The sequence below is a fragment of the Mus musculus genome, chromosome 17 (assembly GCF_000001635.26).
Source record: "Mus musculus strain C57BL/6J chromosome 17, GRCm38.p6 C57BL/6J".
NCBI lineage: Eukaryota > Metazoa > Chordata > Mammalia > Rodentia > Muridae > Mus > Mus musculus.
Window position 1 is genome coordinate 8524941 of NC_000083.6, and position 17371 is coordinate 8542311.

Consider the following 17371-nt stretch of genomic DNA (forward strand, 5'->3'; position numbering starts at 1 on the left):
CCCAGCGTCGCCCCAATCCGCTCCTCCGTGGCTTTGATTTCACTCCCTCCTCCCCCGCGGGCTGGCAGGTGCGGGGGTGGGAGCCGTCTCCGCGGGAGCAGCGTCGCCAAGGTCCGGCTGCTGACGTCCGAGCCTCTGCTCCTGTCAATGAACAGCAGCCGCCGCCTGGGGACTGCTCTGGCAACGAGGCTGCAGACGTCATCGCCTCCTGTTGGACGCGGGGGGGGGGGGGGGGGGCGTCCAAGCATCAGCGTCGCTGGCTTAAAGGAAAACTCTCTAAGTTCCAGCAGCAGGGGAGAGTGGCTCTTCAGAGCACACGCAGCCCCCCCAACTCCGCCCCCATGTCAAGTGCACGAGGGCACACGGGTTGGACACTCGCCCACGCACGCACACACACACACACACACACACACACATACACACACACGCGCCGTGCACACACATGCACACTCGTGTGCACACACACTACTTCTAGGTGTGTGGGTCTAAAGTTGCTTCCGTCGAGAGGCTAAACTGAGGTGGACCAGTCTTCACTGGTGCCTAGAAAGCACCTTACTGCTTTCCGGAGCACCTCAGAAAGGAAGGCGGGAGAGGGGAGCATCACTCCTTCTTAGAGTTGTCTCCCCCTTTTGCGAGATGACCAGCGTGGAAACTCCAAGTACCCGAAGCCCTTGGAATACTGCCGCATGGAGCATATTCGAGCGTCTTGGACAAGTCCTGGACTTGGGCCACCCGGGTTTGGCAACTTGTTTTGAGCAGCCCTGGATGGAGCCTGGACCCACCTTTCCCAGAGACTTGTCTCCACCGCTCCGCTTTGAATTTGTGAACTGGCGATGAAGCAGATAGGAGTTTTGTACTGGAGGATACTTTGGCGGGTAAGTTGATAATTTTTTTTTTTTTTAAATCTAACATTAGCCACTGAGAGTCCAAAGGGGGATAAAAAGAAAGAAAGAAAGAAACAAAAGAAGCAAAGAAAACTTATCTCTCTGCAAGCTTTCCAGCAGTAAGAAAATGTGTGTGTGTGCGCGCGTGTGCGCGCGCGCGTGCCTGCGTGAGCAGTGTGTCAGTGTTTGTGGATGTGACTGGGTGATCGGGGTGAGGAGTGTAAAGCCAGAAGCACCGGACTTTGTAAAGCTTAGCAGGGAAGATGGGAGAGCCTGCAGCTAACCCCAGTGCCAAGCGACAGGGTTCCTGGAGTTTTTGAGCTGCAAGTTCCAGAGTAGACTGCGCCCCAGCTGCAAACTGCAGCGGCTGCCTAGCCAGACCCGCAGGTGCCTCTTGAGGTGGCGCAGAGAAGGGCTGTCAAGCGCCTCAACCTCCTCCCTCCTTCCTGCTGCCAGTCTCCCATCCTCAGTAGGGACAGATCTCCCTGCACCGGCCATCCCTGCCTCTTGTCCGTTCCTCTACCCCAGTCTCTTTTGCGAGATATCACATGATACCAAAAGGAGGAGCGGGTCCTGCATCTTTAGTGTCTGAAAGCATCTCTGTTGCCTTCTGTAGCTTTTATTTTATGTTATTTGGCAATCCATTGAAACCGCATCCCAACCATCCGGACCAAACACTCAGAGTGTGGCTGTTTCCCCACAGCCACGAGCAGGCTTCTCATAGCCAGGCAGGACCAGGAGTCCTAAGTGGGGGTGGTGGTGGACCCCACCCAGGCCCCCTCCCACCTTAGCAGGAGACCTCTGAAGTATCTGAGGAACCTCTTGGGTTTTGATTTCTCCTCTCAGCTCACCCTTTTAGTAGAAGGAAAAGGAGGAAGGAGGGAGAGAGAGAGAGGAGAGAGAGAGAGAGAGAGAGAGAGAGAGAGAGAGAGAGAGAGAGAGAGAGAGAGAAGAGGGCCACACTGATACACTGATGGAAGCAGTCCTGGGGGTTCTGCCCAAGTCCCTGCCTCTCCTGCCTGCCTTCCGGATCCCTTCCTGTCTTTCGGCAGCAATTTCTTTCCATCTCCCTCCCTGGCCTCTTCTCCCCACCCCTTTCCTCTCCACCTAACCCCACCTTCACTCTCCTCTCCGAGAGGGGAGGGCCAGGGGGAGGGGAAAAGAAAACCCCCAAACCCCAGGCCCTGGGCAGAGATGTCGAAGAAGCGCAAAGCCCTCGAGGGTGGAGGAGAACCCCAGCTCCCAGAGGAGGAACCCACTGCCTGGTTTGGGGGCAGCAGCGAGGAGCCAGGTAGGGGGAGGGGGAGGAGACAGAGGACTGAGCACATGCGGAGAGCTTTGGAGCGGGAGATGCTCCACAGGAATGCCCCAATCTTTAGAGCAACTGGGTAGACTTACCCACAGAAGAGAAATTGGGGGTGGGGTGGAGAGGAGCTGACTAGGCCAGTGCTCGAGACCCAGCCCTGAGAACTTGGAGCACACTGGGGGGAGAAGCTGGAAGGCAAGTGAAGGATGCAGGAGGGGCCAGGAAGGGCCGACTGAGGATGCTGGCCATCTCCCATTCCTGCTTGCCTTGTTGTCTGGGAAGACCCTATTCTGTGTATATATGGCCTGTGTTGGTGCCTGAGTGCAGGACTCTGTCTGGAGGGAGGGGTGCTGGTGCTATCCCCCAGTGCCTGTTGCCGATGGGGACAGCAGGGAGGGCCCATATCTTCTTCCATGCTTCTCCAATCCAGGGATGTTGAGGGTTGCGTCATGAGGAATCTTCATCCTCTGCACAGGCAGGGCCTCGGGTCCTCCTGAAGTTGGAGGTGAGGGTTGAGCAGATGGATTGGTAGATTTCATTTCGAGGGGAGATGGAAGAGGCAAGCAGTTGGGTTCGTCTCTGCCTGGAATGACACCAGAGAAAAAGTAAAGATGGAAAATTTCCTATGTACCAAAAGTGATACTTGGGATCTCTGGTTTCCACACAAAGGAAACCTAGACAGACACCTTTTATTTCACTTAAAGCATTCTGGATTTGGTTACAAGGAGGCCCACATGATGTAGTGAAGCCTTTTCCCGGCTGTGGGGATAAATGAAAAGGAGAGCTCATGAGCTTTTGTTGTTGGGTAAGCTGTAGAAGATCAGGTGGTGAGAAGACTCATGGGGTGATGTGGTCCCGGGTGGCTGGGCAGGCATGAGGAGCTGTTCTGCACGCCTGCTTTCTTCCCTGCAGCCAGCCATGGTCTTGATGGAGACAGGCTCCCAAGAGGCAGAGCATCAGATGGCTGGTGTCTCCAAGATGGAGTCCTTGGTCCATCTCCTGCGTTATCATAAGGGATATGGGGTTGCAAGGCCCCTCTCGCAGAGAACGTGGAGCTTGTGTGCACTTGGAGCCTTTGCGAGGCCCTATCACATTGAGAAGCCAAGGGTGGAGATGTGCCTCTCTCTGCATGCTGCAGTTGAATGTTAGTGAAAGTTGATCTCAATCCTGACCGGTTGCCACCAAAGAGGTGGTCTCTAATGACTGTGCACTTTTTCAGGGTTTATTGCTCAGTTATTGTTGTAGGACAAACCAAAGCATTGCTTATATTAATGTTGTTGGGTGTGTGGGTAATTGGTAAGAACTTTAGATACTGCTCATGCGTCTGGGTGGCTGGAGCTTTTCCATTGTAGGAAGGGGGTGATTGCACTCTACCACGGGGTCTGGACGATTTCTCAACTCTCTATGCAGTATCACTTCTGACTTAGGTTTGCTGTGGGACAAGAACTAAAGTCTATGTGAAGTGACCTCACCATCATGGTAATAACAACTGGGGCCTATGTTATGTTACCTTCATAATTAATGATCTCATGGATCCCAGTTCCAAGAAAAGAGACAAGAGTTACATTTTAACAAATGTTTCCCTGTGTGTGTGTGTGTGTGTGTGTGTGTGTGAGTGTGTGTGTGTTAATAGAATAAAATAACAATCCATGTTGTGGGAAGTCCATGCTCCCAGCCACAAATAATTCCCACATTTCCCAGATGGTGGCGCTTTACAGGGAACATATGGAAAGTCACCATGGGTAACACTGTGGACATAGGTGTCCCTCTCGAGGAAGTGTCCCTCCATGTGCTCTGGAACCTTTGATGGCTTTACCGCATTGAGAAGCCAAGGGTCAGGATGTGGCTCTCTCTGCACACTGTAGCCCAGTGTTAGTGAAACTTGATTAGTCCTGCCCAGTTGCCACAAAAGAGGTGGTCTCTAGTAACTGGCACTTTTTGATGGTTTATTGCTCAGTTATTGACATAGGACAAACCAAAGCACTGCTCGCCTTAATTCTGTTGGGTGTGTGGGTAATTGGTAAGAACTTTAGATACTGCTCATGGGTTTGTTTGAATGGCTGGAGTTTTTCCATTGTAGGGAAGGAATGAGTCTATATTACCACACCATACTCATAGTATTCAGTGATTATTATCATAATTTTAAGATGTTTAGCTCTCCCTCCATCTCTCTCTTTTTTTTTTAAACTTACAAAACTCAAAGACTTTGCTATGACCTTTGTACTTGGTGAATCAGAACTCTACTTGAAGAGTGTCTACAGCTCAAGAAACCTTTAAGGGTGTGGATGCTCACCTACCACATTGTGACTACTTTTGCTTGGGAGATGGAGAGTGTGGCATACAAGTCACAACACAGACCAAGGGTAGTGGAAATGTGTCTTCATGTACACAGTGTGTGGCCGTATGTGTGTATGACTAGTCCTCTGACAGCTGGGGAAGGGGTTATAAGTGGGTACAGGGTTTGAGTGACAAGGTATCCTTGCTTGTGGGTGGGAAGCTAGTGTTGCCCCTTGCAGACTCCATGCTGGTTTTACTGTGTTTCTGTTGGAATCCAGGCCCAAAGTGATGACTTTCTTGAAGACTAGAGAAGAGAGACCTTGCTGCCCTTGACCCCCAAGGGCCTCTCTGACACTGCAATGAATGGAAAAGAAGTGTGCTTGCTCATTCTGACCCTGGAAAATATAAGTATATATCAGAACGAGGCAACGGGATGTTGGAATTTAGTGGTAGCTACTGGTTTCAAGGTCTTGTATCAGAAGGTCCACTTTATCTAAAGTTTGAAACATATCTTGATAGGGAAGAGTGACTTGGAACCTTAGAACCTAAGAATGAAACCCTGCTGTTCTTTTGTGCCTCTTTACCTACAGTGCATGCCGAGTGCGTGGTTTCCCCAAGCCCTACCCCCAACCTCAAGCAGATGTTGGGTCCAAGTCCTGTGTGGAAGCCTACTCCTTGGAAGTTTCTTAGGAATATGAAGTTAGGGTCACACTGGGTCACTGGGTATGCACACGGGTGATTTGCTTTTCTTAACATTCTTGATAAATTTATCTTGATAATTGGTTAAAAGGGGAACGGAAGCATACCACCACACCGAAGATTTGTCTGGACATTTATTGAGGTGTCTATTAAAGTTTTTTTTTCATCTATGAACATGTGTATGTGACTATATAAAATCATACTCATAGGTGCTGGCAAGATGGCTTAGTGGTTAGGAACACTGGCTAATCTTCCAAAGGACCTGGGTTCAATTTCCAGCACTTCATACAGCTTCCTGTAACTACAGTCCCAAGGGATCCAAAGGCCTCCTGTGGCTTCTGAGGGTACCAAGCACACATTTAGTGCATAGACACACACCTACATATTAAAAAAAATAAAATCATGGTCAGAGTATAGTTTTCCTGTAGGACCCAATAGGCTCCAAGTCTAGCATATGTACTAGGGTGCTTTTGGAAAATATTCACTTACAATGTTTATGTTAATGATTTAGAGAAGTTTGATGCACAATCGAATGATGTTAGCAATTATTTTTGTTTTCTTTTTGTTACGGCAATCTTTGCAGTCAGCTTGATACATTTGGGAAGAGGGAACCTCAGCTGAAGTGATGCCTCCATCAGATCGGCCAGTGGGCATGTCCATAGGGCATTTTCTTAGTTGGTAATTGATGTAGGAGAGTCTAGCCCACTGTGGGCGGTACCCTCTGTAGGCAGGTGGATTTGTGCTGCCTGAGGAAGGTAGGGGAGCAAAGCCACAGCTTCTGATTCCCTCCATGGCCTCATGCCAGTTCCTGCCTCCAAGATTTTGCCTTGCCTTCTTACCCTGACTTCCCTCATTGAAGGAAGGTGACGGAGAGTTGTAGACTGAGAGAGACCTTTCCTTTCAAGTCATGCACAGTTATGGCACATTTACCACAGCAATGGAAAGCCAACTAGGACACTCTTGTTTTGACTTTCCTCCATTGCTATGGACTTAAATGTAAGAGTACGTCATACATGGCAGATGCTTGTGAAGCTAATGGAAATGTTGAAGCTAGTATGCAAATTATCTATGAATATACTGCGTCTTTGTATTTATTGGTCTTTTAAGAACAGACCTCATTTCTTCCTATTCTTGTCCTGTTTGTTTCCTGTGAGTTTCTTTTCAAGGTATTATAATTTCCTTAGGGGCTTTGGTTTAATCACAAGATGTCATCACTGGCTACTATTCGCTGACACCACATTGAACCCCATTTTCCTCAGGTACCCCCAGAAATCTGCTCTCAGCCCCTGTAAGTTCCATCAGGTTTATCACCCCTCTCGCTGTGCCTCCGCCCAATGGCTACCTATGTCTTTGCTGTTCTATCTGCACGCACCAACCACCGTTTCTTCTGTGATGGCCGATGGGCATGAAATAATCTCAGTTGTCTAGTATAACATTAAATTCGTCTCACAAGTGTTTAAAAAGTAGACAGCTTCCTCCTTAGATGAGATTGGTCCATATACAAGGTAGCTAAGCTTTCTGGCTTTGTGTTCTTGGTATCTGGAGCCAGGTATGGGATGGTGCTAGTCAGAGGTACACAGGGGTGGCCTGGGAAGGTCCTGCTTACAGTTCTCATTCCTGGAACCATGATGACATCGTCCATGGCATCGTGGGAAGCGACTCCATTGTTGCTCGAATCAATGAGAGAAGTGAGTGGATGGTTTCCTATAAGGGAGCATCTCTCTGATATCAGAACACAGTGAGTTTGATGACTTCTGCACAACGGTCATGAATGATTGGCTTTGGGGCAGGCTAGAACTACTGATGTGGTAGGTAGAATCAATTTGATGCCTCACAATCTAGTTAAAAGTGACTGTGTTGATAGTTAACTGATTTATATCTACAGTCCCCTAACAGCCAGACTTGTATTCCCCACATGTAAGTATTCTTGATAGAATCAATAGAATTAAGAACATTGATAACTTTTTATATACTATGGAAAATACTCTTTTCATAATGTATAAACATGGATGAGCCATGATCATTCCAAGGCTTACGTTAATGGCAATTTTCAAAGCCTACATCTTTTTTTTAAAAAATTTATTTATTTATTTATTTATTATTTTTATTTATTATTTTATTATTTTTTTCAAAGCCTACATCTTATATAGTTAGAGGACAGAGCTGTTTGGGTGTCTTTAATGCTCGGAGTGGTTTCTTTGGCTACACAGCGTGAAGGAGGTTGACATCTGGAGGGTCAAAGACGGTGTAGGAGGGTGTGGAATGGAACGGAGAATGCGTCCCCGCTCTTGGACTGACTCCTTCCTGAGCTATTTAATCAAAATGACTTTTATCTGAGCCGGGCATTAGAGGCACCTTTCTGTCCCCTACCCCACTACCTGTGAACTTCGAGTTTGAGTTAGGCAACCTTGCTGGTAGGTGTCTTTGACTGGAACTGTGGTATGTGAAGGTAGGGTGAGCCACAACTTAACTACACTACAACTAGTAGTGTAAATGGTAACTCATAGAGAAGCCAATGAGGATCCCCCTGTGAGGTGAACAAAAGATGCTCTCTATAGACTAACAAGTCTGCAAGGCCACTCGCTGGGAAGGCAGTGACTGTACAGGACATCTGGGGGGCTACAGCAGAGCCACCCGCAGTCTACTCTACGGCAACCTGAGAGTTTAAGATCCTCAGAGCTCTCCTGATGGCTGCCCCTCCCCTCCAGGACAGAGCAGCCTTGGGAACAAACAGGAAGGTTATGTAACAAAGCTGCCTTCTCGCCCTTCTGTGGCCAGATTGAATAATACAAAGAGAACATTTGCTCCTCAGGTAAGCAGAAATTAGCTTCACCTGCTTAGCTGGAGGAGCACACTCAATAAAGAACTGTTCAGCCATTAGAAAAAAAAAAATCCAGTTATGAGCATGACGACTTCAGCTTTTCTTCCCTGACCAATACGAGGTAGCAGTCATAATGACCAGCACAGAAGAGTGCACAGAGAGGTGCAGCATGCTTTCCTCCAGCCTTGCCCTAAAGTCAACCACACTGATGTAGTCAAAGACCATATGGTCTGGCACCCTACATCATAGAAGTCTGTGTAGGTGACGCCTTATTGAAACATAGGTGTCTTCTCCACTTTCCTCCTTCACCCCATATTATTCACTTGTATGTATTTTGGAATTTGTCAGCATATACAGATCTACTTTGTTTTCATATATATTATATATATTTATATATTACTTTATATATATAATATATATATATTTATATTAATTTATTTTATGCATTTGAGTGTTTTGCTTGCATGTATGTATGCCCACAATGGCCTGCAGAGGCCGGAAGAGAGCCTCAGATCCCCTGGGACTGGAGTCACAGACAGTTGTGAGCTGCCGTGTGAGTGCTGGAACCTAACCCAGGTCCTCTGCAAGAGTAGCGAGTACTTCTAACCGCTGCTGAGCCTTCTCTCTGCCTGACCTTTGTTTTTAAAAGAATTGTCTGCAAAGTATTCCGTGGTATAGCAATCTATAACTGATTTAATTAAGCATTTTAAAATAATACTCAACGTAATAGCACTTTGCTTTAATAAATAATGTAGTAAGCAAGCAGAGACTACTTGTTGAATGGATATATAAATCTACATGTTTTAGAGGCCGGGATATAGAAAGTAGCTCACCGATATGATTCCTATGTAAACTTGTCTGAAGGCCAGTTCACTCACATCATCCCACCTGTGGTGTCAAAACTGGGGTACCAGGCAAATAGCCCCTCAAACCAGTGGGTAAAATATTCAAAATATAAAGTCTTTGCTGAAAGGAGATTTACATCTACAAATACTTTAAAAAAGACATTTTAATATGTTTGAGTTTTTGCTTGCATGTTTGTCTGTGCAATATGTGCATGCAGTGCCCAAAGAAGCCAGAAGAGGGCGTCATATCCCTGAAAGTGGCCTTACAGGATGGTTGTGCACCACCTTGTGGCAATGGAACCTGGCTCTGCTACAGGACCATCTCGTGCTCTCAGCACCCAAGTCACCTCCCCAGCCCCTACAGAGGGTTTTGTAGACCACGAGATGATTTAACTTCTAGTCTCTAGCTAAAGTAGGTGAAGGGATCATTGCTGTGGTGGCTAGTGCTGATTGTCAACTTGGTTGTATTGAGAAGAACTGGGGGATTAATAAAGCATATTTTGAGTGAGCCTGTAATGACATTTCCAGAGAGAATTAACCAAGGTAGGGGGGAGATCCATCCTAAATCAGGTGGCTCGGTCCCACAGGCTGGTGACCCAGAGAGAGTGAGAGACACATTATAGGCCAACATTTTCTTTTAACCGTCAGTTTAGTTTTGTTTGTTTGTTTGTTTGAGATAGGGTCCATGCTCCTTACTTTTCCTTGACCCAAGCCAGGGTCATCTGGGAAGAGGAACTCTCAGCTGGGAAAAGCGTCTCCCTGAGATTGGCTTGTAGGTGAATCTGTGGGACATTTTCTTGATTAATGATTAATGTGGGAGGGCAGTGGACAGTGCCACTGCTGGACAGGTGGCAGAGAGTTATATAAAAAGTAGTCTAAGCAAGCCATGGGAGTGAGCCTGTCAGCAGCTCCTCCATAGCCTCTGGATCCATTCCTGCCTCCAGGTTCCTGCCTTGAGTTCCTGCCCTGACTTCCGTTACATCGGACTGTAATGTATAAGATGAAAGAAACCCTTTCATCCACAAGTTGCTTTTGGTCGTGGTGTTTATCACAGCAATGGAAAGAAAACCAGGTCAGGGTCTCATGTGGCTGGGACTGGCCTTAAATTTCCTATGTAGCTGAGAATGGTCTTGAACTCATGACCCTCTGCTCTCTACCTCATAAGTGCTGGGATTACAGTAGTGTGCCACCATACCAGGCTCTGTCTAGTATTAAGCCAGTCGTTGGCAGATTTGATTCTCCAGACAAGTTTCAGATGTGGCTCACACACCCCATATGCTTTTCGAGTTGGGCATAGGACCTTATAATGAACTAGATGTTTCTCCTTAATAGGTGTCAGCACAGACGGTCTTGAATGACAGATACAGAAGACATCTCTCCCTGCTGCACACATAAAGTGTGGTCCTGTAGTGTGTGGTACTTATACCGTTGACTTCTGGGAAGAATGCTGGACTGTCCCTGAGGCTGAAAGTGGGGGAAAGGCTTGGCTGACCCTGTCTGGGCAGTTGCATCTCCTTCTCTGAGATAACCCTTCAGATTTAGGAATCTGCCCAGGAAAGCCCAGAGTTTATTCGAGAGAGGACAACCCTTTTGCCTTTCCCTGTGTTGTGACTTTGAATTCTATCCATCCCTTTGAGGTGCTCACGGATTTAGCATAGGGAGTCATTTGTTGGTCTCATTTGTGGCTAACCTAGGCCAACTGGGAAGTAGAGCCAAAAGGCTCAAGCCTGTCTTTATGTCACTCCTTGCTTGCATGTGATAAGTCTCATGCTTAAGTGACAGGGCCTGTGAAGATGTGAGGGACCCAAGGTATCTTAGTTTATTTAGCAGTGTACCACATGAAGTAACTCTCTTTGGCTGATGATTGAATCTTCAGAGGCCTCTCACATGCAGGGTTTTGGTTTCTGCAGATGTCAGGAGACAAAGCATGGAAGGAGCCTGGCTAGTAGGTGGCAGATGAGGGCCTCAGAGCCCAGGAATGAGGCTATCCCCCGTGTTCTCATTGTGTGGGTGTGGTACAAGGGATGACTCTTGGGAGATCCCAAGGCCTTGGGTAACCCAGAGCAAACTCTCAAATGTCTTTGACCAAGCTCTGCCAACTGAACAGTTGTAGCCCATAGTGGTTCCTGTCTAGGTTGCTGAGGCAGATATTCACAGGCCCACAAGTCTGAGGGCACTCGGGTCCTGGAATTCTTCTCAAAATGTTAGCAAGGGCTTGAGGATCTCCAGGCTCTAAGATTATGCTACTGAAGGCAGTTTCTCTCCTCCAAGCGCCCAACATTGAACTGTTCTTACATTGCATTCCCCTTTTGCTTGAAGTCAACTGGAGTGTCTCGGTGGAAGTCATATCGGTCTTCTGTCTCTCACCTGGTGTCACCACTGACTTGGGATTCCAGCAGAGAATAAGGGATATTGTTACCTTTCCAGCTTCACTTTGGCCCAAGAGATTTCAGAGTCTCAGACCATATATATATATATATATATATATATATATATATATATATGGATTTTAAATGATAAAATGATAAATATGCCCATGCAATAATAACAAAGAATAGAGTCTGTTGTAGCTTTATAAGTGTTTAAATGTGGATTGGATAGAAAATTTGCTGTAATACACAGGAAAACCATCTATATGTGGCTGACAATGTGTTAGTTTAATCATCTTTTCCTAATCTCTCCACTAAAGCCCTCATCCTCCAGTCCTTGTCCAGTGTCTTACTTGTTTACTTTCTAAGGCCACTGTGATTGTCAGAATCAGGTGCAGTTGAGGCACAGGCACAGGCACAGGTTATTCAGTCGTGACGTCATGACCTCTGAGAGACAGTGCCAATCACGGCAAGGCTAGATCTATTATCACAATCTTGCTTAGTAATCATTTAATAATTAAATAATCCGACCCAAGCAAGATCTGGGCTCAGATCCCTGGCAGCCATGCAAAAAGCTGTCTATGACTACATGTCCCTGTTACCCGAGGCATGTGAAAATATGAGGATTACTGGGGCTTGCTGGCCAGCCCCCAAGTCAATGTGTCCTAGGTTCAGCGAGAGGCCTTGTCTCAAAGGGATGAGGTGGGACCCCATGCTGGAGGCCACCTGATCTGGTTCTCTGGCACCCACAGAAGCTCACACAGGTACACATATCCACACACACACACACACACACACACACACACACACACACACACACGTGTACAAGCACACGCACAAAAAACATAAGAGAAAAATTAGCTTCTTTTAGGTGGTAACTGGTTTACAGGACAGATAATTTTGACATGAACATGTTATGTTTTGTTAAGCAATCATGTTATTGAAGAAAAAAAAACATCGCCCAGTTATCAAAGAAGATGTCTTAAAAAAACAGACAAAAACTGACCCCAAAATAATAACAATAACAACAACAACAACAACAACAACAACAAAACCCACAACAAACTTCAAGATGTGTGTGTCTCTCTTATCTGAGCGTTGACTCCCCATCTACACTGAAAACACAGACAAGCACACCCAGTGCTCTAGCCAGCCAATCTCCCTATAATGAGCACCAAGCTAGGTGCCCTACAAAGACCTCTTCTTTTTTATGATGCACGGAGAGATGGGGCAGAGAATGCTGAATCACATGGGTGTTCCCAGACACCACAAAGCTTAGTCCCCTTCCAGGCTGCAGGTGTCAGAACCCCACTCCCGTGTTCAGTACAGAACGTTCCCCATGTCCTCAGAGTGGGGGGCATGCTCTTCTTTCTAACATCAATTTTATACTCTCAAAAAAAAAAACTTTTCACACTTAATTCACAATCTTTATTCCAATGTGCTTGGGGAATAATTATGTTTTATTTTCTCTTTGAGTGAGATTCTTTGGGGCTCCCAGAGTGTAGGTTTTCTTCTCACCCCCTCACGCTCCAGGAGGCCGGAGCGTGGTGAGTATTACTTCCACCATCGTTGCTGTGTGTCAGGTGTCACTTCTTATTAAATAGTTAAGCGTGTTTAAATTGAGCTGGAAAACGTGCAGAAGTACATATAGTTCTTTAGTTTTTCTCCCATTGAGAGTGAAATCTGACTGGTGCAGATTAGAGCTAGAGGCTCAATAATGAAAGCAATTAGTAAAAAAAAAATCTGCCAGGCAGTGGTGGCGCATGCCTTTGATCCCAGCACTTGGGAGGCAGAGGCAGGTGGATTTCTGAGTTCGAGGCTAGCCTGGTCTACAGAGTGAGTTTTTGGACAGCCAGGGCTACACAGAGAAACAAATAATAATAATAATAATAATAATAATAATAATAATAAATAAAAACAAAAAAAATCTGCGGCTGCCCGTGTGCCGATTTATCTGAGTTATCTCTGGGAATGTCCCACAGTGTGCAGTTCTCTGTGCTGCTTCAACTCTCAGGCCTGATACTTGTAAAACTTTTTTCTTTGGTCATTTTTTAAAAAAGGTTTTTATTTATTAAGTTATGTTAAAAAACATCACACCTGTGTGTGCCATTGTATGGGTTTATGCACACCGATGCAGTACCTATGAAAACCAGAAGAGGGCATCAGATCTCCTTGAGTGGATCTCCCTTTGGGAGCCACCAGAATGGGTACCAGGAACCAAATTTGGGTCTACTGCGCGAGAGCCATCTGCTGTCACCTGAGTTTTGATCTTAGCCATTCTGACTGGTGTGAGGTGGAATCTCAGGGTTGTTTTGATTTGCATTTCCCTGATGATTAAGGATGTTGAACATTTCTTTAGGTGTTTCTCAGCCATTTGGTATTCCTCAGTTGAGAATTCTTTGTTTAGCTCTGTACCCCATTTTTTAATAGGATTATTTGATTCTCTGGAGTCTAACTTCTTGAGTTCTTTGTATATATTGGATATTAACCCTCTATCAGATGTAGTATAAGTAAAGATCTTTTCCCAGTCGATTGGTTGCCGTTTTGTCCTATTGAGAGTGTCCTTTGCCTTACAGAAGCTTTGCAATTTTATGGAGTCCCATTTGTCGATTCTTGATCTTAGAGCATAAGCCATTGGTGTTCTGTTCAGGAAAATTTCCCCTGTGCCCATATGTTTGAGACTCTTCCCCACTTTCTCTTCTATTAGATTCCGTGTATATGGTCTTATGTGGAGGTCCTTGATCCACTTGGACTTGAGCTTTGTACAAGGAGATAGGAATGGATCAATTTGCATTCTTCTACATGCTAATCGACAGTTCAACCAGCACCATTTGTTGAAAATGCTGTCTTTTTTCCACTGGATGGTTTTAGCTTCTTTGTCAAAGATCAAGTGCCTATAGGTGTGTGGGTTCACTTCTGGGTCTTCAATTCTATTCCATTGATCTACCTGTCTGTCGCTGTATCAGCACCATGCAGCTTTTATCACTATTGCTCTGTAGTACAGCTTGATGTCAGGCATGGTGATTACACCAGAGGTTCTTTTATTGTTGAGAATAGTTTTCACTATCCTGTTTTCTTTTGTTTGTTTGTTTTTGTTATTCCAAATGAATTTAAGAATTGTTCTTTCTAACTCTATGAAGAACTGAGTTGGAATTTTGATGGGGACTGCACTGAATCTGTAGATTGCTTTCAGCAAGATGGCCACTTTAACTATAGTAATCCTGCCAATCCATGAACATGGGCGATCTTTCCATCTTTTGAGGTCTTCTTCGATTTCTTTCTTCAGAGACTTGAAATTCTTGTTGTACAGATCTCTCAGTTGTTTGGTTAGAGTCACACCAAGATATGTTGTATTGTTTGTAACTTTTGTGAAGGGAGTCATTTCCCTAATTTTCTTCTCAGCCCATTTATCCTTCGAGGATAGGAAGGCTACTGATTTCTTTGAGTTAATTTTATATCCAGCCACTTTGCTGAAGCTGTTTATCAGCTGTAGGGGTTCTCTGGTGGAATTTTTGGGGTCACTTAACTATACTCTTTTATCATCTGCAAATAGTGATATTTTGACTTCTTCCTTTCCAATTTATATCCTCTTGACCTTCTTTTTTGTCTAATTTCTCTAGCTACAACTTCAAGTCCTATATTGAATAGATAGGGAGAGAGTGGGCAGCCTGGACCCAGCTATACCACTCCTGGGCATATACCCAGAAGATGTTTCAACATATAATAAGGACACATGCTCCACTATGTTCATAGCAACCTTATTTATAATAACCAGAAGCTGGAAAGAACCCAGATGTCCCTCAACAGAGGAATGGATACAGAAAATGTGGTACACGTACAGAATGGAATACTACTCAGCTATTAAAAACAATGACTTTATGAAATTCGCAGGCAAATGGGTGGAACTTGAAAATATCATCCTGACTGAGATAACTCAGTCACAAAAGACCACACATGGCATGTACTCACTGGAATACCCATGATACAACTCACAGACCACAGGAAGCTCAAGAGGAAGACTGTCCAAAGAATGGATGCTTCAGTCCTACTTAGAAGGGGGAACAAAATGCTCAAGGGAAGTAGAGGGTGAGAGGGGCTTGGGAGGAGGGGAAGAGGGAGAGGGGAAAAAGAGGAGAAGAAGCAGGTATGGGAAGAGATGGAGGAGATGTACAGAGGGTCAGGAAATTGAACAGAGGTGTGTATCAATGGGGGATGAGGAACTGGGGGTAGCAACTAGAAAGTCCCAGATGCCAGGAAAGCAAGAGCCTCCCAGAACCCCATGGGGATGACATTAGCTGAATACCCCACAAAGGGTAGAGAGAACCTGTCGAGACCATATCCAGAGTTTAGGCATGGTCCCCCTGGTTGAGAAATGGGGCCACCCACCCATCTCCAAAATTTTAACCCAGAATTGCTCCTGTCTAAAGAAAATACAGGGACAAAGTATGGAGCAGAGACTGAAGGAAAGGCCATCCAGAGACTGCCCCACCTGGGGATCCATCCCACATGCAAACACCAAACCCAGACACTATGGCTGATGCCAAGAAGTGCTTGCTGACAGGAGCCAGCTGTCTCCTGAGAGGCTCTGCCAGATCCTGACCAATACAGATGGGAACGCTCGTAGCCAACCATCAGACCCTGTGCTCACACAGGGACCCCAATGGAGGAGTTAGGGAAAGAACTGAAGGAGCTGAAGGGGCCTTATCTGGCATCAATGGGAGGGGAGGCTTTTGGTCCCATGAAGACTTGATACCCCAGTGTAGTGGAATGCTAGGGCTGTGAGGCAGGAGTGAGTGAGTGGGTGGGTGGGTGAGCACCCTCATTAGAAGCAGGGTAAGGTGGGGATGAGGTAGGGGGTTTGCAGAGGGGAAACCTGGAAAGGGGATAACATTTGAAATGTAAATAAATAAAATATCCATTAAAAAAAAAAGAAAAAGAGAATGTGTATGCAAGCAGCTTTATAGGCGTCCTTCACGCTAAGCCATGCAGATGTTTCCAGAAGAGAACATCTATCCCTCCTGGACTCGGATACTTTGGATCATGGACAGCTTGAGGTGCCCAGGAGTCATTCCTTGTGTCCAGGTGTCTGAGATTTAGCAATCCACAGCCATTCCTCACAATTTAGAAGGCCATAAGGAGCTTTTATCCCCTTGCATGTCAGAAAGGCTGCCTGGGAGTTCCGTTCTAATGATCCGGTTACCGGCGGACTCCAGCGTGTGCTCTCTGATGCTTTGGCTAGTACATTTTATATCATTTAAAATATTATTCATTTGTTTTTGAACAAAAACTCAGTACAGCAAATAAACATTTTAAAATGGTATATAATAAAATTTTCTTTTATGCCATTTAGTAATCTCTCAAAAATTTCTCCATGTAGATATTTCCTATTTTTCCAGTTTGTCTTTAGTTATGGTCATCTCCTTCTTATGCCCTTCATAAATTGAGACATTCCTTACTTTAGCTCTTTTTAAAACTATATTTATTCTCTTTTTGTTTCTGTCTCTCTGTGTGTGCACGTGCACACGTGCGTGCACACACACACACGCACACACACACACACACACACGTAATTTTCATAGTGCTCTAGAAGTTCGAAGTTCTCTTTCTCAACCTGTTGTGTTGCCCAGGCTCCCAGGAAGCCGTGACACAGTAGGAGAGAGAAAGAATTCGTGAGACTTGTTTCAGAATTTCCTCAGTCATCATGGTGGTGGCTTTTGGGCGGAGGCAGGTACTTTACATCAAGGTTATAGCTCTCAAATGAAAACAAATCTCACAGCAGCCCGAGCTTTAAATCTTCAGATGGTTTTAGGTTTGTGTTTTCTATCTCCCAGTGGTGTCTAAAAGGCCCTGCCTGCTCCTAGCCCCAGGCCTTTCGCGAAGGCCTTTCTTTTTAATCAAGAGCAGATGTTGGCAATGGGGTTTTAATCGAGTGGCTTTCTAGCTCCTTTGGATAGGACTATGAGATGTTTTACTTTCATCTGATAATCGTCCTCAAGGTGCCTCTTAGCAGGAAGCCCTGGGTTAGACATGCTAAGCCCTTCCCTGTCGCCATGGTGACCGCGCTGGGATTTAAGGATCTCCATGTTGGAACATGTCCTCGACTCGCCCTGTAGACTGCGACCGCTCTTGGCATGTCTGGTTCTGCTCCCTGCTGTCTCCAAGAATATCAG

At 45.7% G+C, this 17371-nt stretch overlaps 1 protein-coding gene across 3 annotated transcripts in view; it reads left to right on the forward strand.

Moving 5' to 3' along the window:
- Positions 1-246: 246 nt before the first annotated feature.
- The window catches only part of Pde10a (phosphodiesterase 10A), a 461462-nt gene continuing 444337 nt past the window's right edge, over positions 247-17371 (forward strand). The window contains exon 1 of one of the 3 annotated variants that reach the window (XM_006523318.4): positions 247-875. Coding sequence is in view for 2 of the 3 variants with exons in the window: in XM_017317460.2 (XP_017172949.1) it covers positions 2079-2175 (97 nt within the window). In the remaining variant the exon portion in view is untranslated. Of the gene's footprint in view, positions 876-1829; positions 2176-17371 lie in introns of those variants that run through there. The other 2 variants (XM_017317460.2, NM_001290707.1) reach the window with 2 other exon arrangements.